This window comes from Humulus lupulus, chromosome 8 (genome assembly GCF_963169125.1).
Source record: "Humulus lupulus chromosome 8, drHumLupu1.1, whole genome shotgun sequence".
Classification (NCBI taxonomy): domain Eukaryota; kingdom Viridiplantae; phylum Streptophyta; class Magnoliopsida; order Rosales; family Cannabaceae; genus Humulus; species Humulus lupulus.
The window spans coordinates 20,766,043-20,782,296 of NC_084800.1; the positions used below are offsets into that span (position 1 = coordinate 20,766,043).

Consider the following 16,254-nt stretch of genomic DNA (forward strand, 5'->3'; position numbering starts at 1 on the left):
AGCTTGGGTTTTGTTGGTTTTGGATCATGGGGATGTTTGTGAACTTTGATTTCGGAATTTGGAGATGTTTGGGTAGGTTTTTGGAAGGTATTAAAATGGTAAAAACGAGGTTTTGGCTGGGTTTCGAGGTGGGGTTGCGGCCCTTTTCTTGGGCATCGCAGCCCGAGCTTGGTGCAGGTGAGTGGTGCTGCTGAAGGGCCTGGGGGCCGCGGCGCTTGGGGAGGCGGGCCACGACGCTTGGGGCAAGTGCTTGAGGCTGGCGCCTCTGTCATGGCTAGGGGTCGCGGCGCTTGGGGAGGTGGGTCGCAGCGCTTGAGGGCATTTGTGGTCAAAGTAGTGTTTTGATCATGGGAACTCAAACCTTAGGCCTTGGGATCGTTCCTACTACCCGGTTTAGTAGGATTCGATGTTCCAGAGGCTAGGTGTAATGTCCTACTTCTTTAGAGTCGTTACTAAGTGAGTTTAAAAACGTGCTTCCAACTCGCTAATTGAGGTTTTAGGTCAAACAGTGTAATTAAGCCATAAACAAAGGAAAAACTTTAGAAATAATAATTTCCATAGAAAATCATAAAAAGTTTTACACTTGGGATCCCAAAATACAGTTTAGAAATATTTACAACATATAAACTGAACCAAGTCGACTAAATGACAAAATCTAGGTTTATTTACAAGCATCTCCCAAAATCCTCTCGCTGTGGCAGCCAGGCTGGCCAAACATGTACACGCCGCCTCACGCCTGTTGTACTCATAGTTGGTTGACCTTCTCTTTACCCTTACCTGCACCACAGAGCATATGTGAGTCGAAGCCCAGCAAGAAAACCCACAAACAGATAATATATGCAACACATATATCAAGCATATAAACAGGCCACCAATGGGTTAAACACATACCGCCTAGCTGTCCCAGGCGTTTACCAAGCCCTGGGTTCGCGGACCACGCCGTGAGGATATCCCAGGTATCCTTTTAGGGACTCTCCCTGGCAACTCGCAGTCCACGTGCTCAACGCTGCTCCCGGCCCCTTGCCGTTCTCTGCCTTGCACTCAGCGTGCCCTTCGCCGTTCCCAGCCTCTGCCGTCCTCGGCCTACACCGTTCCCGGCTCTTGTCGATCATTCACACGATAGCATTCAAGGCATAACAAGCAAATACAGAATTCTAGCTAATTTAGTCAAAGGGCTACGCCCTGCAACTTAAGCACATTGGGCTCAGCCCTGCATACAAGTTATATGGGAACAAGGGTTTTCTCACCTGAGTCCCGAACTTTCCGAGTACTGATGCCTCGAGCACATTCCTCTAACTTGAGCCTCACCGAAACCCTAGTCACAACACATTAACAATATTCGTCCATTAAGTTATAATCCAATAAATAACTTCGAGCCATAACCCTAACCTCCGGGACCTTGAATTCTAGCAATCCGGGTGATAAAATCCATCCCGAGCCTTAGCCATTGAGTTCCCAAGCCTAAACACCCTTAAAAACACAAACTGGCACTAAGAGCCGCGACCCCACCCTCAAGAGCTGCGGCTAGCCTCAAAATAGAGGCTAGCACACCCCTGCAACACACACGGGCCGCGACGCGCATGAACTCCTCAGCCACACTCGGCCGCGCGTGCACACGGGCCGCGGCGCACCCCTCCTAGGGCCATGACCCTCACCTCCGAACCCATATTTTCTCACCATCTTTCCACACCTTTCCTCAAGCCAATCCACCCAAAAGCTGACTAACAATCCTAGATAACCAACACAGTTATTTCAGCTCAATAACAACACCAAGACCCCATTAAAATATGCTCCAAAACTCAGCTAGAATACCCAAAAATAGATCAAGCTTAACTAACATGCAATCCCTAATAACCAGTAGAAATTCAAGACTAAACCTTAGTAATTAGAACTTACCTTGCAGAGCTTAGTCCCTGAGTTTGATCCTCAATCCTCAATCCCCAAGCTTCAAGCTCCTAAGTTTTCTTAGCCCAATTCCTTGCTTAAGCTAGCTTACACCAAGATTTCCTTGAGTTATTTCTTAGAGAGTGAAGGAGAGAGAGATAAGGATGGTGAGAAGCTATCCTTAGTTCAGAAGGAGGAGTATAGGTCGGTTCCTTAAGTGTTCTGTATAGTTCTAAGGTTTGTCTAATTCAACTTATGTCTATGTGGTTACCTCAAGGCTCGGGGTACCAAAACGTCCCCGAGGGCAAAATGGAAAATTTCCCAAATATCCCCTCCTAGACATTCTATCATCAAATACATCTCCAAATATTTATTTTCATGTCCCGATAACCCCATAACACCTAGTACTCAAATTACCCCTCGACTCGCCCCGAGTCCGAATCTCAACCCTGTTGTGACTTTCTGGCTATCCGCTCCCCAAGACTGTCTCGGATCGTGCTGCACAGACATAACACATACATATCGCATTTATCACATTTATACCCCTAATATCCAGACGGGGCCCACATGCACATTTAACCCAACTAAACGTGCATCATTATCATATATTCACATTAATTCACACATTAACATATTAAAGCATTTATTGCCCTCAAGGCACACTAATCAAGGAGCCCGATTAGCAAATTCGGGTCGTTACACTAGGTCTTGGTCTGGGAACTTTTTATTACTCATTTTGATGAGGTTTTATATTATGGTTGTGACTAGGGATTGAAATCAGGATCGTGCTTGTGGCTCATTTATTGGTAACATGTGCTTTGACCAAAGGTAAGTAAACTGCACCCCATATGTGACATGCATGGTGATTCTTGAGGCATGTTGAGTTTAATGCCCCAAATTTCCTAATAAGGTTTAAGGCCTTGATTAGGAGGTCAGGAAGGTCATAATTGATTTATTATGATATTAAGTGATTATAAGTATGTTTATGTGAATTATATTATAATACAATGTTAAATGCATGCATATGGGTTCACATTTTATTATAAGGGTATTTTTGTAATTTGGAAAATTGAGGGCATAATTGTGTATTTTGGTGCATGTTTGTGATTAATTTATAATGCCACATTACAATGTGGATTTGTTCGAGCCATTCGGCATGAGACGATCTTGAGTGCAAAGTAGCAGTTTAGTCATAACGGGATTAAGTTTGGGGCTCAGGGTGAGTCTCGGGGTGATTTTAATGATTAGAGCATTGTCGGGAATTAAAGGGTAACGAGATATGGATTATTAGTGTTTGAGAATTTGGGAGAATAACGGGAATTGGAGGGTGTTAATTATGATTAACGAAATATGTGTGAAATGACGATTGTGCCCTAGACCATCTTAGATCGTGACTTAGACCATCTTCAATGGATGGTGTATAATTTGTGCCAAATTTGGCCAAAAGTATGTGTCAATGATATATTTGGCCCATTTTATGCATTTGTACTCCAATACACAAGGTGCAAACTAGCTAAAAAAAGTCAATATAACTATTAATGTTTATTGAAAATATATAAAAATATTTAATTTTTTTTAAAAGATAAATAAAAATTAATAATTTGTATTATTGAGTGGCAAAAAAGTTATTAGAAAATGTGATATTTATTGTGAGTCAAATTTAGCACATGCTATATTTTGTGTCAAATTTGACCCATATTTTAGACGATGATTGAAATTCAATTTTATGAATATGGGCTAAAAAAAAATTATAAGCTACTTTTATGGCACTCCATCCATTAGAGATGCTTTGATACTTCCGTCCTCACTCAAATTTTCAACAAAATAAGATTGAAATATTTAGGTGTCACTAAATTAGTAAAAAAAAAAAATTTATTGATTGGTTTAAATACGGTTGATATATAATATTAACGACTGCAATAAATAATATAGCCGATGATGAAGGAAACTTATAAATCCGCCTACACTATGTAAATGGTTAAAAAGACATACATAAAAAATTTGCTACAATTATTATAATAATATTTAATAAACATTATTATTTTGTTTATTAATTTAAAAATAATTATGATTTATTTCCATTTTAAAAAATTCCTCTTATATATTCCTTTTTAATATTCATTTCCCTTAATTCACCTTAATGACCAATGACCACATTAAAAAGTCAAGTAATATGAAAAAATCTTTTTATAAGCTATGTTTTTAAATTAATTAACTTTTGATTGTTAATTGAAGATTTTGCAATATTTTTCTTTTGGGTATAAAAGTAAATAAAAATGTTTATAAATTAACATTATAATATTCCTAACCAGTGAATTATACATAAAAAATAAACTAATATGTTTCATAATAATACAAATTAATTGAAATAAACTATTTTGTTTATGTATTACATGTACATAATGATATTAAAATGTAAATTTTTTTGTTTAAATATTTATATGATAACACATTTTTTCTGATGATACTGCGTAATAAATAATTTTGTTTATTTATTTACAATTTATGCATCCAATAACTTTTGATAATTAAAATTGTTTATATTATATATGGACTATGTTTATTATTTTTTGCATCTTTATAATCAACATACTAATAAAATAAACAACTTTGAGTTTGAATTGTACATGTTAACAACTTAGTTTTGTTTTTTAGAGAAAAATAACTCAAAAAAAATGTTTATATTATATTTATATCTCGTTTATGTTTATTATTTTCGACATCATTATAATAAATAGACTAATAATATTCATAAAGTATTTACATCATTCTTTTTCATGTTTATTATTGTGTGAATAATTAGGATTAACGAACAAATAAAATAAACACTTTTGTCTTTGTTATGTATTTATAAACAACAAAATATTTTTTTACATGAAACTAATTCATTAAAGTGTTTATATCATATTTGGTCAATATTTATTATTTTGTATATCACTATAATCAACCGACTAAAAAAGAATACAATTTTGTTTACTTTAGTAAAGTCGGTCAACCTTAAGAACGTTTGTAATACTTTCAGAATTATTTTTATCAAAAAATATATATATGAAAAATATTTATATGTATATTATGTAATTGATGTTGGTGATTTTAATTTATTTATGGATATTTAAGGTGAAAGTACCTAATTTATTATGTTTGTAGCACTTGAGTATCAAAGTTATTTATTTTGCAACGAAAGTACATTGCGTCCATGTTTTGGTGCATTTTAATACAATGAGATTTTTTTTTTTAAAATGGCTTTTTAGACATCAATGTGCAAAAATATGAGAGTTAAACTTTCTTTAATTTGTATGGGAAAATTTAATTAAGAAAAATTTAGTTTATGAGAAAACTAATCCTATATTGGAAATCAAAATTAATCAAAACAAATAAGCAAAAGGAGGAGAACTATGGTAATTAACATAGCCAAAACTCCTTCAGCCAAGTCCATCTTCTCTTTCATTTTGCCCTAGCCGCCTCACCATCTCCACCATAGCCAAAACTCCTCCACTTGGCTGCCTCACCATCTCCACCATCATCTCCGGCCACCCACCCTCACCACCTACCAAGAACACCCCAGCCGCACCTCCGTGAAACCCAGCCACTCCTCCACTCGGCTGCCTCACCATCTCCACAATCATCTCCGCCCACCCCCTTACCACCTGCCAAGAACACCCCAGCTGCACCTCCGTGAAACCCAGTCACCTTCACCACCTTAGGCGCGCACCTCCATGAAACTCAGCCAAGAACACCCCAGTCGCACCATCGACGAACACAAACTCAATTCGCGCATCTCTGCGCGATTCCATTCGCAAGCCCCCAAATCCAAAACGATGGGGATAGGCTGAGGTGAGGGATGTTCTAGTGGTGGTCGGAGGCGAGGAAGAAGGGTGGCGCTTGGGCTGTGTGCGATTTGTGGTGCTTGGAGCTGTGCAAAACAACGAAGATGGCTGGGTTTGCGACGGGGTTTTGCGCGTAGGGGATGGGGGTTTCTGGTGGTGGTCGGAGGCGAGGGAGGAGGTTGGTTCGTGGTCAGATCTGGTTTTTTTTCTTTCTGTCTTGAGACCTGTGGTAACTGGTTACCTTCACGTTATTTGTTTGTATATTTTAGGAGGTAACTGGTTACCTTCACATTCTGATGTGTGTGTATATTTCTGGGTTCTATATGGTAACTGGTTACCTAGGTTACTAAATCATACTTACTCTTCTTTTTTTTTCCTTCAAATATGATGTTTTTTTTTTTCATTTCTAATATGAGTGACTCGCCAACCTCTTATGATAACTGGTTATCCCTCTTATGGCAGTAAGTTACTAATCGCGCTGTAACTGGTTACCCCTCCTGATACATGTTATTTAACCTCTAAGATTATTTTTTACATAAATGTGAAAAAACACCAACAAGTAACTGGTTACCCCTCTAGATAAATGTTATTTAAGCTAGCTGTAGGATTTTTTTTACATAACTTTGATAAATTAATTAAGTAACTGGTTACCTTACCCAGGTTTTGAAAAAAAAAAACGTACAGCCTAAAAAAAATGTTTACAATAAATAAACACAATTCATATTACAAATAAAAAAAAATTTCAAAACAGCCATGGAAAAATTAAATATAAAAATAGTTATATAAAATTAATATAAAAAAAAATAAAATAAGCTAAAATAAATAATCAAATTACAAACATACTCTTCCAAATTCATAAAACTTGATTAAGAGTGAAAATATGGCATAAACAAACTTTTATAAAAAAATATGAGAAACTAAACCCATAAAAGTGAAATTAAAACAAAAAAAGCTACAGATTAACTTTTATTGAAAAAATGCCATATTTTTGCACAATCTATTAAAATTCTCATATAACATGTAATTTTCACTTAATACAACCGTCAATTCTCACCATTAAGTTCTATTATAACATGTAGGTGAAAGTACCCAATTAAATAAATATTTGTAGTGAAAGTACCTAATTAAAGGGACATTTGTGGTGAAAGTACCCAATTTAATATATATTTGCAGCGAAAGTACCAAAGTTATAAGTAAATTTCACGACATGGTGGCAGACTTAACGGCGAAACAAACAGATGCACTAAACTGCACCAAAACATGGACGGAATGTACTTTCACAAAAAAAAAAAACTTAAGCACTTATGTGTTACAAATACAATAATTTAGATACTTTCACCGCAAATATTTCATTTAACTATATGAATATGAATATCTAAGCCTGACTAAGGGTGGGGCAAGCGGGCATATGCCCAAGGACCCTCGATTTGACAAGACTTCAAAATTTTTAAAAATAGTAGATATATGCAACAAGAAAAATAAAATATATAAAAGTAGTAAATAACATGTCGCAAAACTTGGTTAGGAGAGTTGGCGAGAGACAAATCATGAATGCCATCCACTAAATTTTCCTTTTATTAATCAAAATAGTATATGTATATATATATAGTCGATAACAAACTTCTTTGTTAAGTATCGAGTAGTATAATTGTGTGAAAATTTTTCTTCAATCACGAGGTCACGTTCGAACTAGACTTGCTAAAATATATGTTCTTAGGATATGCAGTGAAAGTAACTAAATTATTGTGTTTGTAGCACTTAAATATCTAAATTATTTTTTTGGCGACGAAAGTATATTCCGTCCATGTTTTAGTACAGTTTAGTGCAGTTGTTTGTTTCGTCATTAAGTCCACCAACATAGTGTGAAATTTGTTTATAACTTAGGTACTTTCACCGCAATAATCTCTTAAATTGGATACTTTTGCCGCAAACATATTCTAAATTATATACTTTTGCAGCATATATATCTTTAATTTGGTGCTTTTGCCTACGTGCTACAGATGAACTTAACAGTGAGAATTTGCGGTTGTACTGAATTGCACAAAAACATAGACGGAATGTACTTTCGCCGTCAAAAAAATAACTTAGGTACTTAAGTGCTACAAACGTAATAACTTAGGTAGTTTCGTCGCAAATAACCATTTTTTTAATAAAGAGAAGTTTACATAAATATGAGAAAAAATTGATAGAGTTTTTATATTTATGGGCAACAAATAAATGCTACAAAATATGGTGAAATTAAAAAAAAAAAATTTAAAACAGGGGAATCGCATCAAATATAAAAAATAAATTATCATATTTTTATACTAAACTCTTTCACATTTTCTCATCCTCTCATTTCTCTCTCACGTTTATCTGTTTTCATTTTCTCCTTTCTCCATCTTTCCTTCTCCACTTGGTTCTTTCTTCTCATCCCTCTACTGCAGACACAGCCCCCCACCCCAAACGATGATGCAGCTCCACCGTCCTTTGGTTCTTTTTCTTCTTCTTCTTCTTCTTCTTCTTTCGTTGTCGTTGCTACTGGTTTTAATGTTATTCTTTTGGTTGTTCTTGTTGCTCTTCTTCTTTTTCACATTTGATTTTGCACTTTAGATATGATTTTTTTCTTCAAGCCCTAGCTGTAACTGGTTAACATCACGAGTTGTTTTTTGTTCAAATCTGATTTTTTTTCAGACCTATATAAGTAACCAGGTACTATGGTAACTAATTCTTTTTATTCATATTTGATTTTTTTTTTAGATTTACTTGTAACTAGTTACAATAACGATCAATTTAGATTTTTTTAAATATGATTTTATTTCCAGATTTAGATAAGTAACCAGTTACCATTGTAACTTTTTTTTTTTTTTCAAACATAGCTGTAACTTGTTACGATTATGATCATTTTATATTTTTTGTTTGGATCCTATTTGTTTTCAGGTTTGACTAGGTAACCGGTTACCATCGCAACTATTTTTTTTTCTTCAAACCTAATTGTAACCAGTTATCTTCACGATCAATTTAGTTTATTTTTTTCATATCAATTTTTTTCTCCAAATCTCACTAAGTAAGTAGTTACAATTCACCTAGTATTTTAATAATAGTACATTACTAACAAAATTAAAATGATTTTTATAGTTATAACCAGTTACTACAACACCACTTAAAAAATAAAATTGATTTTTATAGATATAATCACTTACCACACATTACTAAAAAAATTGACAGGGGAAAATGATCACTACCACAAAAAAAAATTAAAATTATTTTGATAGTGGTTACCAGCGGAGAAAATATTGATTGAAGAAGATAAAAAAATAGAAGAAAAGAAGAAAACAAAAGTTTTTTAATGTCTAAACAAAAAAGAAATTAAAAATAATACTTACAATTTCTAAAATACTCTCACAAAAATTCAAAATCAGCCAAAATAATCTTATATAATTAAATATGGTAAAACTAATAAATTATTACACAAATATGGGAAAATAAATCCCATAGGAAAGTAAGAAAACATAAAATACCATATAAAATACACAAAAAAAAAAAAAGTCATAATGAAAGTTTAGAAAATTTTCTCATGAAAGTAAATTCTTCTTAAGTAAAAGCATCCTTCTAAATCTTGACCCGGGCCCCTCAAGTGCTTGACGGCCCGTGAATATCCTTCATTTTCTATATATTTTGTATAAATAATTTTATAATTATGTACACGTAAAAAATGCCCCATAAAAAAATGGTAAATAGATGTAAATGGCTCAAACTTTTCCATTATTCCACAATTGGGCTATTTTAGGCTTCATGGAAGGTTGTAGGCCTTGCAAAGGTTTTATTAGTGGGCTCAGTCCAGTCTGAGGCCCGGAGTGTTAAATTACATTGAAAGGTCCAACTGATAGAGGATTCAAGTTCCGATCTACCATTTACTTCCAAAATCCACAGGCGGTGTGGGTTGTGTGGTTGGTGTAGAGAGAGAGAAGACAGAACGGAAGAGAAGAGAGAGAAGCACGAATCCCAACCCTAATGGCGTTGCGGAGTCTCGCACTACCTCTGGCTTCAGCTCCTGCAGTCTCGCCAAGGTCTTCTTCTTCATCATCATCGTCGTCGTCGTGTTTTTCTCCGTCTACCAACAATCGCATAAGTTCTCTTACTCCAACACCGTTCCATGGCCGCCGGCAATTCCCTATATTATTTTCCAACCGTCGATTTCCAAGTCATGTAGTTCGAATGGCTCCCGAGGAGGAAAAGATGACTCGCCGCTCTCCGCTTGATTTCCCTATAGTAAGCGCTTTTCCCCCTATATCTATTACCAACGTATATGTTCTGCGTTTTTACTGGGGTTTTATTATTCTTTTGATTTAGGAGTATGTTGTTTTCGTTAGTAATATTCATGGTCAATTTGCTTACCTTGTAAACAATGAAGCAGTTCTTGATATAGGGTTTTTATTCTGTCTCCAAGTATTGGTTGAAGATGTAGCTGAAGCTTCAGGATTGTTTTTCATATAGAGCATCATTGATTGGCTGCGCATATATTAAGATTCTCTGTTATCATACCTTAATAGCTATATTTGAACTATGGCCTAATCTCTTATCCTGCCAAACAATTACTCTATCCCAAATCTATATCAAAAGTAGAACCTCAAGGTTATAGGAACTATTAACTCTGTTAATTTCGAAACTAATTCTCGTTATTTAACATATATGTTACTCAAGTTTTGTGCTTTTTTCCCTTTACTTTCTTGATGAGAGAATTGAAATTTTAGCTTATACTAATTATCGTTTTAAGCATATTTGTTACTCAAGAGTTATGTTTTTTCATTTTATGATCTTGATTGATAGAATGGAACGTTTGTTTTCATCGCTTTTCTTGGATAGGCAATCCGTGATTGTTTTGCATGCCTTGTTGCATTATTATCCAACAAATAGATGAAGACATATGCAAATTCAATTACTTGTTGGATACTTGGTAATCCATTATCATAAAAACGTATTGAACCAAAATGTTGGAATGCCAATTTAATGGAATTTGACCGCGTGAAACTGTATTATGTTCTTCTCATCTCATCCAAATTTACTTGACATTACAGGAATGGGAAAGACCCAAGCCTGGAAGGAGACCTGATATATTTCCCCAATTCGCCCCCATGAAAACACCTATGCCAATTCCAATGCCAGCAGATCCTCCTGAAGAAGATGAGGAAGAGGAGGAAAAGAGAGAGGAGGAAGAAGAGGAAGATCCAGACAGGGAAAACCCAGACAACCCAGATAAGCAATAGAATAGGTCCATAAAATAAGAGAGTTTTTGAACTATATTGCAGTCTCCACATTCCGACTGATATAATTTTAGCTTAGAGTATCTGAGTTTGTTGCCAGCGACTTGAAGAAAGTCCTATTTTTGCATGTACTTAGGTGTAATGTCCTCTATAAGCAACTCTATTGATGTTCATGTTCTATAATTTATGTGAATTTGAGGTTGGTTTTGCTTACTTTAAAGATCCATATATGTCTGGAATATTGACAGCCTGACCATACCCTTCTAAGGGCAACTCGAAATCGATGGAAAATATAATTTTGAGGAATTCTCAATGATAAGGACATGCTTATCCAGCTATGTTGGGTCACTTCGCAAATTTTGCATGCAATTTCAGCGCTTACCAAACAATTTCTTTGACAAAATTGTTAAAATATAACCATTCTATATTTTTTTAGACAAATATACCTATTCAAATAATTCTACTATAAAAATAAAGTTGCTTTTAACCAATAAAATATAGCTCGTCTCTTTAAATTTCATTTGTTGTAGGGCGATTTTTTGCATCAACAATCTCTTTCATTTTTTTTTGGTCCCTCAATTTGTTTAGTTTACGACATAGGCAGTTGTACTTTTCGTTTTTACTTTTAACTCTATAGTCACACGTATACTTGTGTTGAAACAACTGATGCAGTGAAAAAGGCAAACCATTTATTTGATGTTACACATTTGTCACTAGCACAAAGTTAAGCAGCAAATTCATTAAAGACATAGACCATCACATAAATGATAAGTAAATTCGAAGGACGTCATCGTGATTACTGACAACGATTCTATTAATACATCAGCTCACGAATGCAGAATACTATTTCCCATTCGAATCAAGGTACAAGACCCCCTCTTATTTCTTTCCACTTTTCTTGAGTCCAGAACCTCCAAAAGCTCCCTTCTGTTGTGCCTTGGCTTTGAGTTCCCTCAGAGCCTAATCATCATCAAAAGAATCATAAAATCAGAAAATGCTATTCACAAAACATAAAATTACAGAAAGGGCACACGGTTAACCAGACTAGAAGTCTCACCTTTTCCTCTTCCTTCTTCTTCTGAATGTTGGCCAAGTCAGTCTGATCATAAGAATACAATCCAAACTATTAGAACAAGATTCGAACAGCATATTACCCGGTAAATAGAAATGCTTATGCCATGGTGTACATCAGGGGTAAAGAAAGGAGTAGCAAAAAACCCAAGAGACAGAAAGAGTCCCTTGCAAATAGCTAATGTTATTTAACCTAACGATACAAATAAAGAACACTGAGCACGATAATGCATAACACTTTTGAATAACATATTTGATAAACAGGCATGTGACAACTTTGAAACTAAAAAATTAGGTTCGAATCAACAAGAGATGGATGTCATTAAGACAATTTGTATTTACACTAAAGAAATTTATTATAAAACTACAATACATTGATCTAAGGAGTGACAAAGTTATTAAAGTAATCGAACATTTACTAGTAAAAAAGTCTTAGTACACCCATAGTCAATAGAAATAATAGTTATAAATCAAGATAATTCGATATTCGACAATATTCTATTCACTTGCTGAGATCAAATTAAGAAAGAAACGACATAAAGACAAACACTATGAAGTTGATTAAATATGGACAAACTTCAAATTAAGCGACAAAATAAAAAGGCCAAAACCGGAATACCATGATGGTCAACAAAGTATTCAATTAACGAATTCGATTATTTTTTTACCCTTAGAAACATATATACTGATATAACATAATAAAGCTTAATCAAATAAAGCAAAATCAATCCAGATAATCAGATTAAAACAAAACAAATCAACTCGGTTAGCAAGATCTTGATACAACCGACCACTAATATAATTGACAGAAATTTCAATTAAAATAAATACCTCGTCGTAATCTTTCTGGTCCTTCTTGGGTTGCTTCAAAGGCTTAGCTTTTCCACCTAAAATATTTTTTAAAAAAATTAAAAAACTCAATTCATACTATTTTCGAAACCCATTCATGGATGATAAAAATCGAGCTTTACAAATAACAAAGACAAAAGAATATAGCAAGAAAGAAGAAAAGGACCTTGCTTGGAAGACATGGTTGTAGCTAGGGTTTGTGATCGGAATCGGAAGGCAAAGGGAAAGCTCCGCTGAAAGAGAGAAACACAACCCTAAAGCCTCAATAATACGCACCCTTCGATATTTGTTTTAGTGGACGACAGGTCTCCCCTATATAAAGACCACTCATATTAGTGCACGTGCTTTTCACGTGAGCATCTTTTTTTATTTTGTTCTTTTTCTTTTATTAGACCAATTATCTCCATTATACAATAAAACACTAATAAATTAAAAAAAAAAAAAACCTAATTTGATTTATAATTCAAAAAATTAGTCACCGGTAAAAATCTGTGAATGTTCTCCCTTCAAAAAAAAAATTGAAATATGTGAAACTTTCTTTCAGCTAATAACATTGCCCCTTAATCAATCATGTGTTTTCATTTTCAAAAACAGTAGCATCATAAATAGTTTAACTTTTTTTTTGGCAAAACAATTTATTTTAAATAAATGATCAAAATGTATATTTTTATAGTCATTTTGCAAAGCAGATCCACAGAATGTAATATATTTGACAAAATATTTAGTGTATTCAACAAAGAGTTTATACTTTTTTGAACCTGTGTTTTGACAAATTATTTTTTAGACCCTATGTTTTGTAAAATAGTTAAAATAGAATAATAAACTCAATTTTGATGAAAAAAAAATTGAATATAACAACACAGTTTTTAAGCAGAATGATTTTATTTTTGTTCTGAATTATTAGTTTAATAAATTATTTGTGATTTTAGTTGAGAAAATATTGACCAAAATCAGGTTTAAGGTTCTATTTTAACCATTTTACAAAACATAGGGTCCAAAAAATAATTTGTCAAAACACAGAATCCAAACAAGTAATGGAAAAAAACACAGAGCCCAAAAATATATAAACCCTTCAACAAAATGTTGTATGTTTAAATACCTAATGAGTTTAATATACAACATAGCTATAAAAAATATTTTATTTTCCAAAAAAGCCGTTCATCAATATTTGTTGGGGTAAAATATTATGTAACTTTATTTTGTCAGTGCATAATAATGTTTTTTACACATTATACAATATGGTTTTAAAATTTGTTTAAATTAGGGCTAAACATCGGTCAATTTAGGCAGTTTATTCATATTATTAATTTCAAATTTTGGTTTTCAGCTTGGAATGGTGCGATAAAAAAACCGACCGACCAAACCCATTAAAAAAAAAACCGGTCATTTTGGACCGCGGTTTGGTTGGTTAAACCGACCAAACCGAAGTTCTTTTTTTTTTGTTAAATCCATAATTTTTTAAAAAGTTTTATTAAAAAAAAACTTAAAAATTTGGATTGTTGGAATCTATTTTTGTGCTTTTTTAAAACATAAATACATAAAATATAATTATATTCACAAATTTAAAAGTTTGAAAACATAATTAAAAGTCCATAAGCATAACATAACCTACATATATTTATAATTTCGGTCGGTTTCGGTTCAAATCGGTCGGTCCACACAGATCAACCGAATAGTGGCGGTTTACACCGTCAACGGTTTTTTCGGTGTTCGGTTTAATTGGTTTTGGTTTTTTCGGTGTTCGAAAAGTCGGTGTACTCAATTTTTTCGGTTTTTCATATTTTATGCTCAACGCTAGTTCAAATATCCCATCAAAATAGCAATTGATCGACATTAGTAAAAAAAAATACAAAACTAGTTTCCATATAAAATAAATTAACCTAATCTGTGATATAAGACCATCTCAGATGTAAGTTCTGCACTAAATTTGACACAAAAAATAAGTCAATGTAATATTTGATTCAATATTTGTAATTGTGCTCCAATGCACAAGATACAAATTAATTAAAAAAAATTATCAATTCATTTAATATTTATTGATAATATAAAAAAAAACAACTAATTTTTTTCACTTTTTATTGTAAAAAAATAGTTATTAAGTTTTAATTAATAAATTAGTGGTAATATAATAAATAAAAAAATGATATTAAGTATTTTGTCAAATTTAACACAAGATATATTTTATATCAAATTTGACACATCTTTTATAATACAATTAGAGTAAAATTTTTGCTAAAGTGTGTTAATATAAAAATGCACCACTTTGGCACGCATATGCTCTAACTTATAATGATATTTTGTAATAAATTTGGCATTCATTATACTATAATTGTTGACCTATATCAAATTTAATATAACTTTTAGTATTAAATTTGATGTTATTTATAACATTGCATTAAAAAATATTATTTTCTTCTAATTATATTGGAAAATAATCTTTAACTTAGACAGATAAACCCAAAGTAAAGTGCCCATGATACATCGGGCCTATGAGATCTGTTCTGACTCCGCCGACTTCTCCGTTCTAAATGATCCAACCCAAGCCGCCTTCGAGTTAGACTTCTCAAGGGGGAACTCCATGAAATGACCCTATTTTATAGGGTAATACTAACTCCAACCCCACATTAATGTTTCTCATATTTTTAACCTTATACCCATGTGAAAAGACTAGCTTACCCTTATTAACATTAGGCTTCTTCCTCCCATTTTTTCCCTTCCCATTTCGTCTTCAGCCCCTTCTCTCTCTTCCTTCTCTCTCATAAAGAGAATAAACACTCTTCCTTCTCCCTCTCTCAAATCATCATCAAAGAGAATCATCACAAATTTTCTTCTCACGAAGCTTTGGAAAATGATGTAATCTATCATAATTTTTTTTTCTTCTCACCCAAGTTGAAGAAGATTGAAGATTCTCAAAACTTGAAGAAGTTTGAACATTTGATTTGATAATGAGTAAGTATTTTTTTATTTATAGGTTATGGGTGTCTTGTGTAATAGTTTAAATAGAATTTTGGAACTACTATACACTAAAAAATCTGTGAAAAGAGATAATTTTATGTTGAGATGACAAATTTTCGAATGATTTTCGCGATTTAAGTCACTGTGTTCACACTTTGTTCACACATTATTCATACTTTGTTCACACTTGGTTCACATTTTCGCAATTTTGGTCACTGCGTTCACACTTTGTTCACACATTATTCACACTTTGTTCACATATGATTCATACTTGGTTCAGACTTGGTTCACGAGTACTTAACACATGATTCACACATGATTCACACTTGGTTCACACATGATTCACACTGGGTTCACACACAGTTCACACATTGTTCACACACGTTTCACACTTGGTTCACACATGCTTCACACATTTATTTCTT

General features: G+C 33.4%; 2 protein-coding genes across 2 annotated transcripts; one reads left to right on the forward strand and one right to left on the reverse strand.

Annotated features, from left to right (window-relative positions):
• Positions 1–9,609: 9,609 nt before the first annotated feature.
• On the forward strand, positions 9,610–11,167 carry LOC133795908 (uncharacterized). Its single transcript, XM_062233375.1, has 2 exons — positions 9,610–9,962; positions 10,769–11,167. Exons 1-2 carry the CDS (start codon positions 9,705–9,707, stop codon positions 10,955–10,957), a joined length of 447 nt encoding a protein of 148 aa, XP_062089359.1. The 5' UTR covers positions 9,610–9,704; the 3' UTR covers positions 10,958–11,167.
• Positions 11,168–11,621: 454 nt separating this feature from the next.
• LOC133795909 (uncharacterized) lies at positions 11,622–13,195 on the reverse strand. Its single transcript, XM_062233377.1, has 4 exons — positions 13,041–13,195; positions 12,857–12,912; positions 12,012–12,053; positions 11,622–11,914 (listed from the first exon to the last, which is right to left on the reverse strand). Exons 1-4 carry the CDS (start codon positions 13,054–13,056, stop codon positions 11,834–11,836), a joined length of 195 nt encoding a protein of 64 aa, XP_062089361.1. The 5' UTR covers positions 13,057–13,195; the 3' UTR covers positions 11,622–11,833.
• Between the last annotated feature and the right edge of the window lie 3,059 nt (positions 13,196–16,254).

Coding starts and splice junctions, on each gene's coding strand:
- LOC133795908 (XM_062233375.1), top strand. CDS start 9,705: ATGGCGTTGCGGAGTCTCGCACTACCTCTGGCTTCAGCTCCTGCAGTC. Junction 9,963..10,768: donor CTCCGCTTGATTTCCCTATA/GTAAGCGCTTTT, acceptor TTGACATTACAG/GAATGGGAAAGACCCAAGCC.
- LOC133795909 (XM_062233377.1), bottom strand. Junction 12,054..12,856: donor ACCAGAAAGATTACGACGAG/GTATTTATTTTA, acceptor TCTTATGATCAG/ACTGACTTGGCCAACATTCA. Junction 11,915..12,011: donor AGAAGAAGGAAGAGGAAAAG/GTGAGACTTCTA, acceptor GATGATGATTAG/GCTCTGAGGGAACTCAAAGC.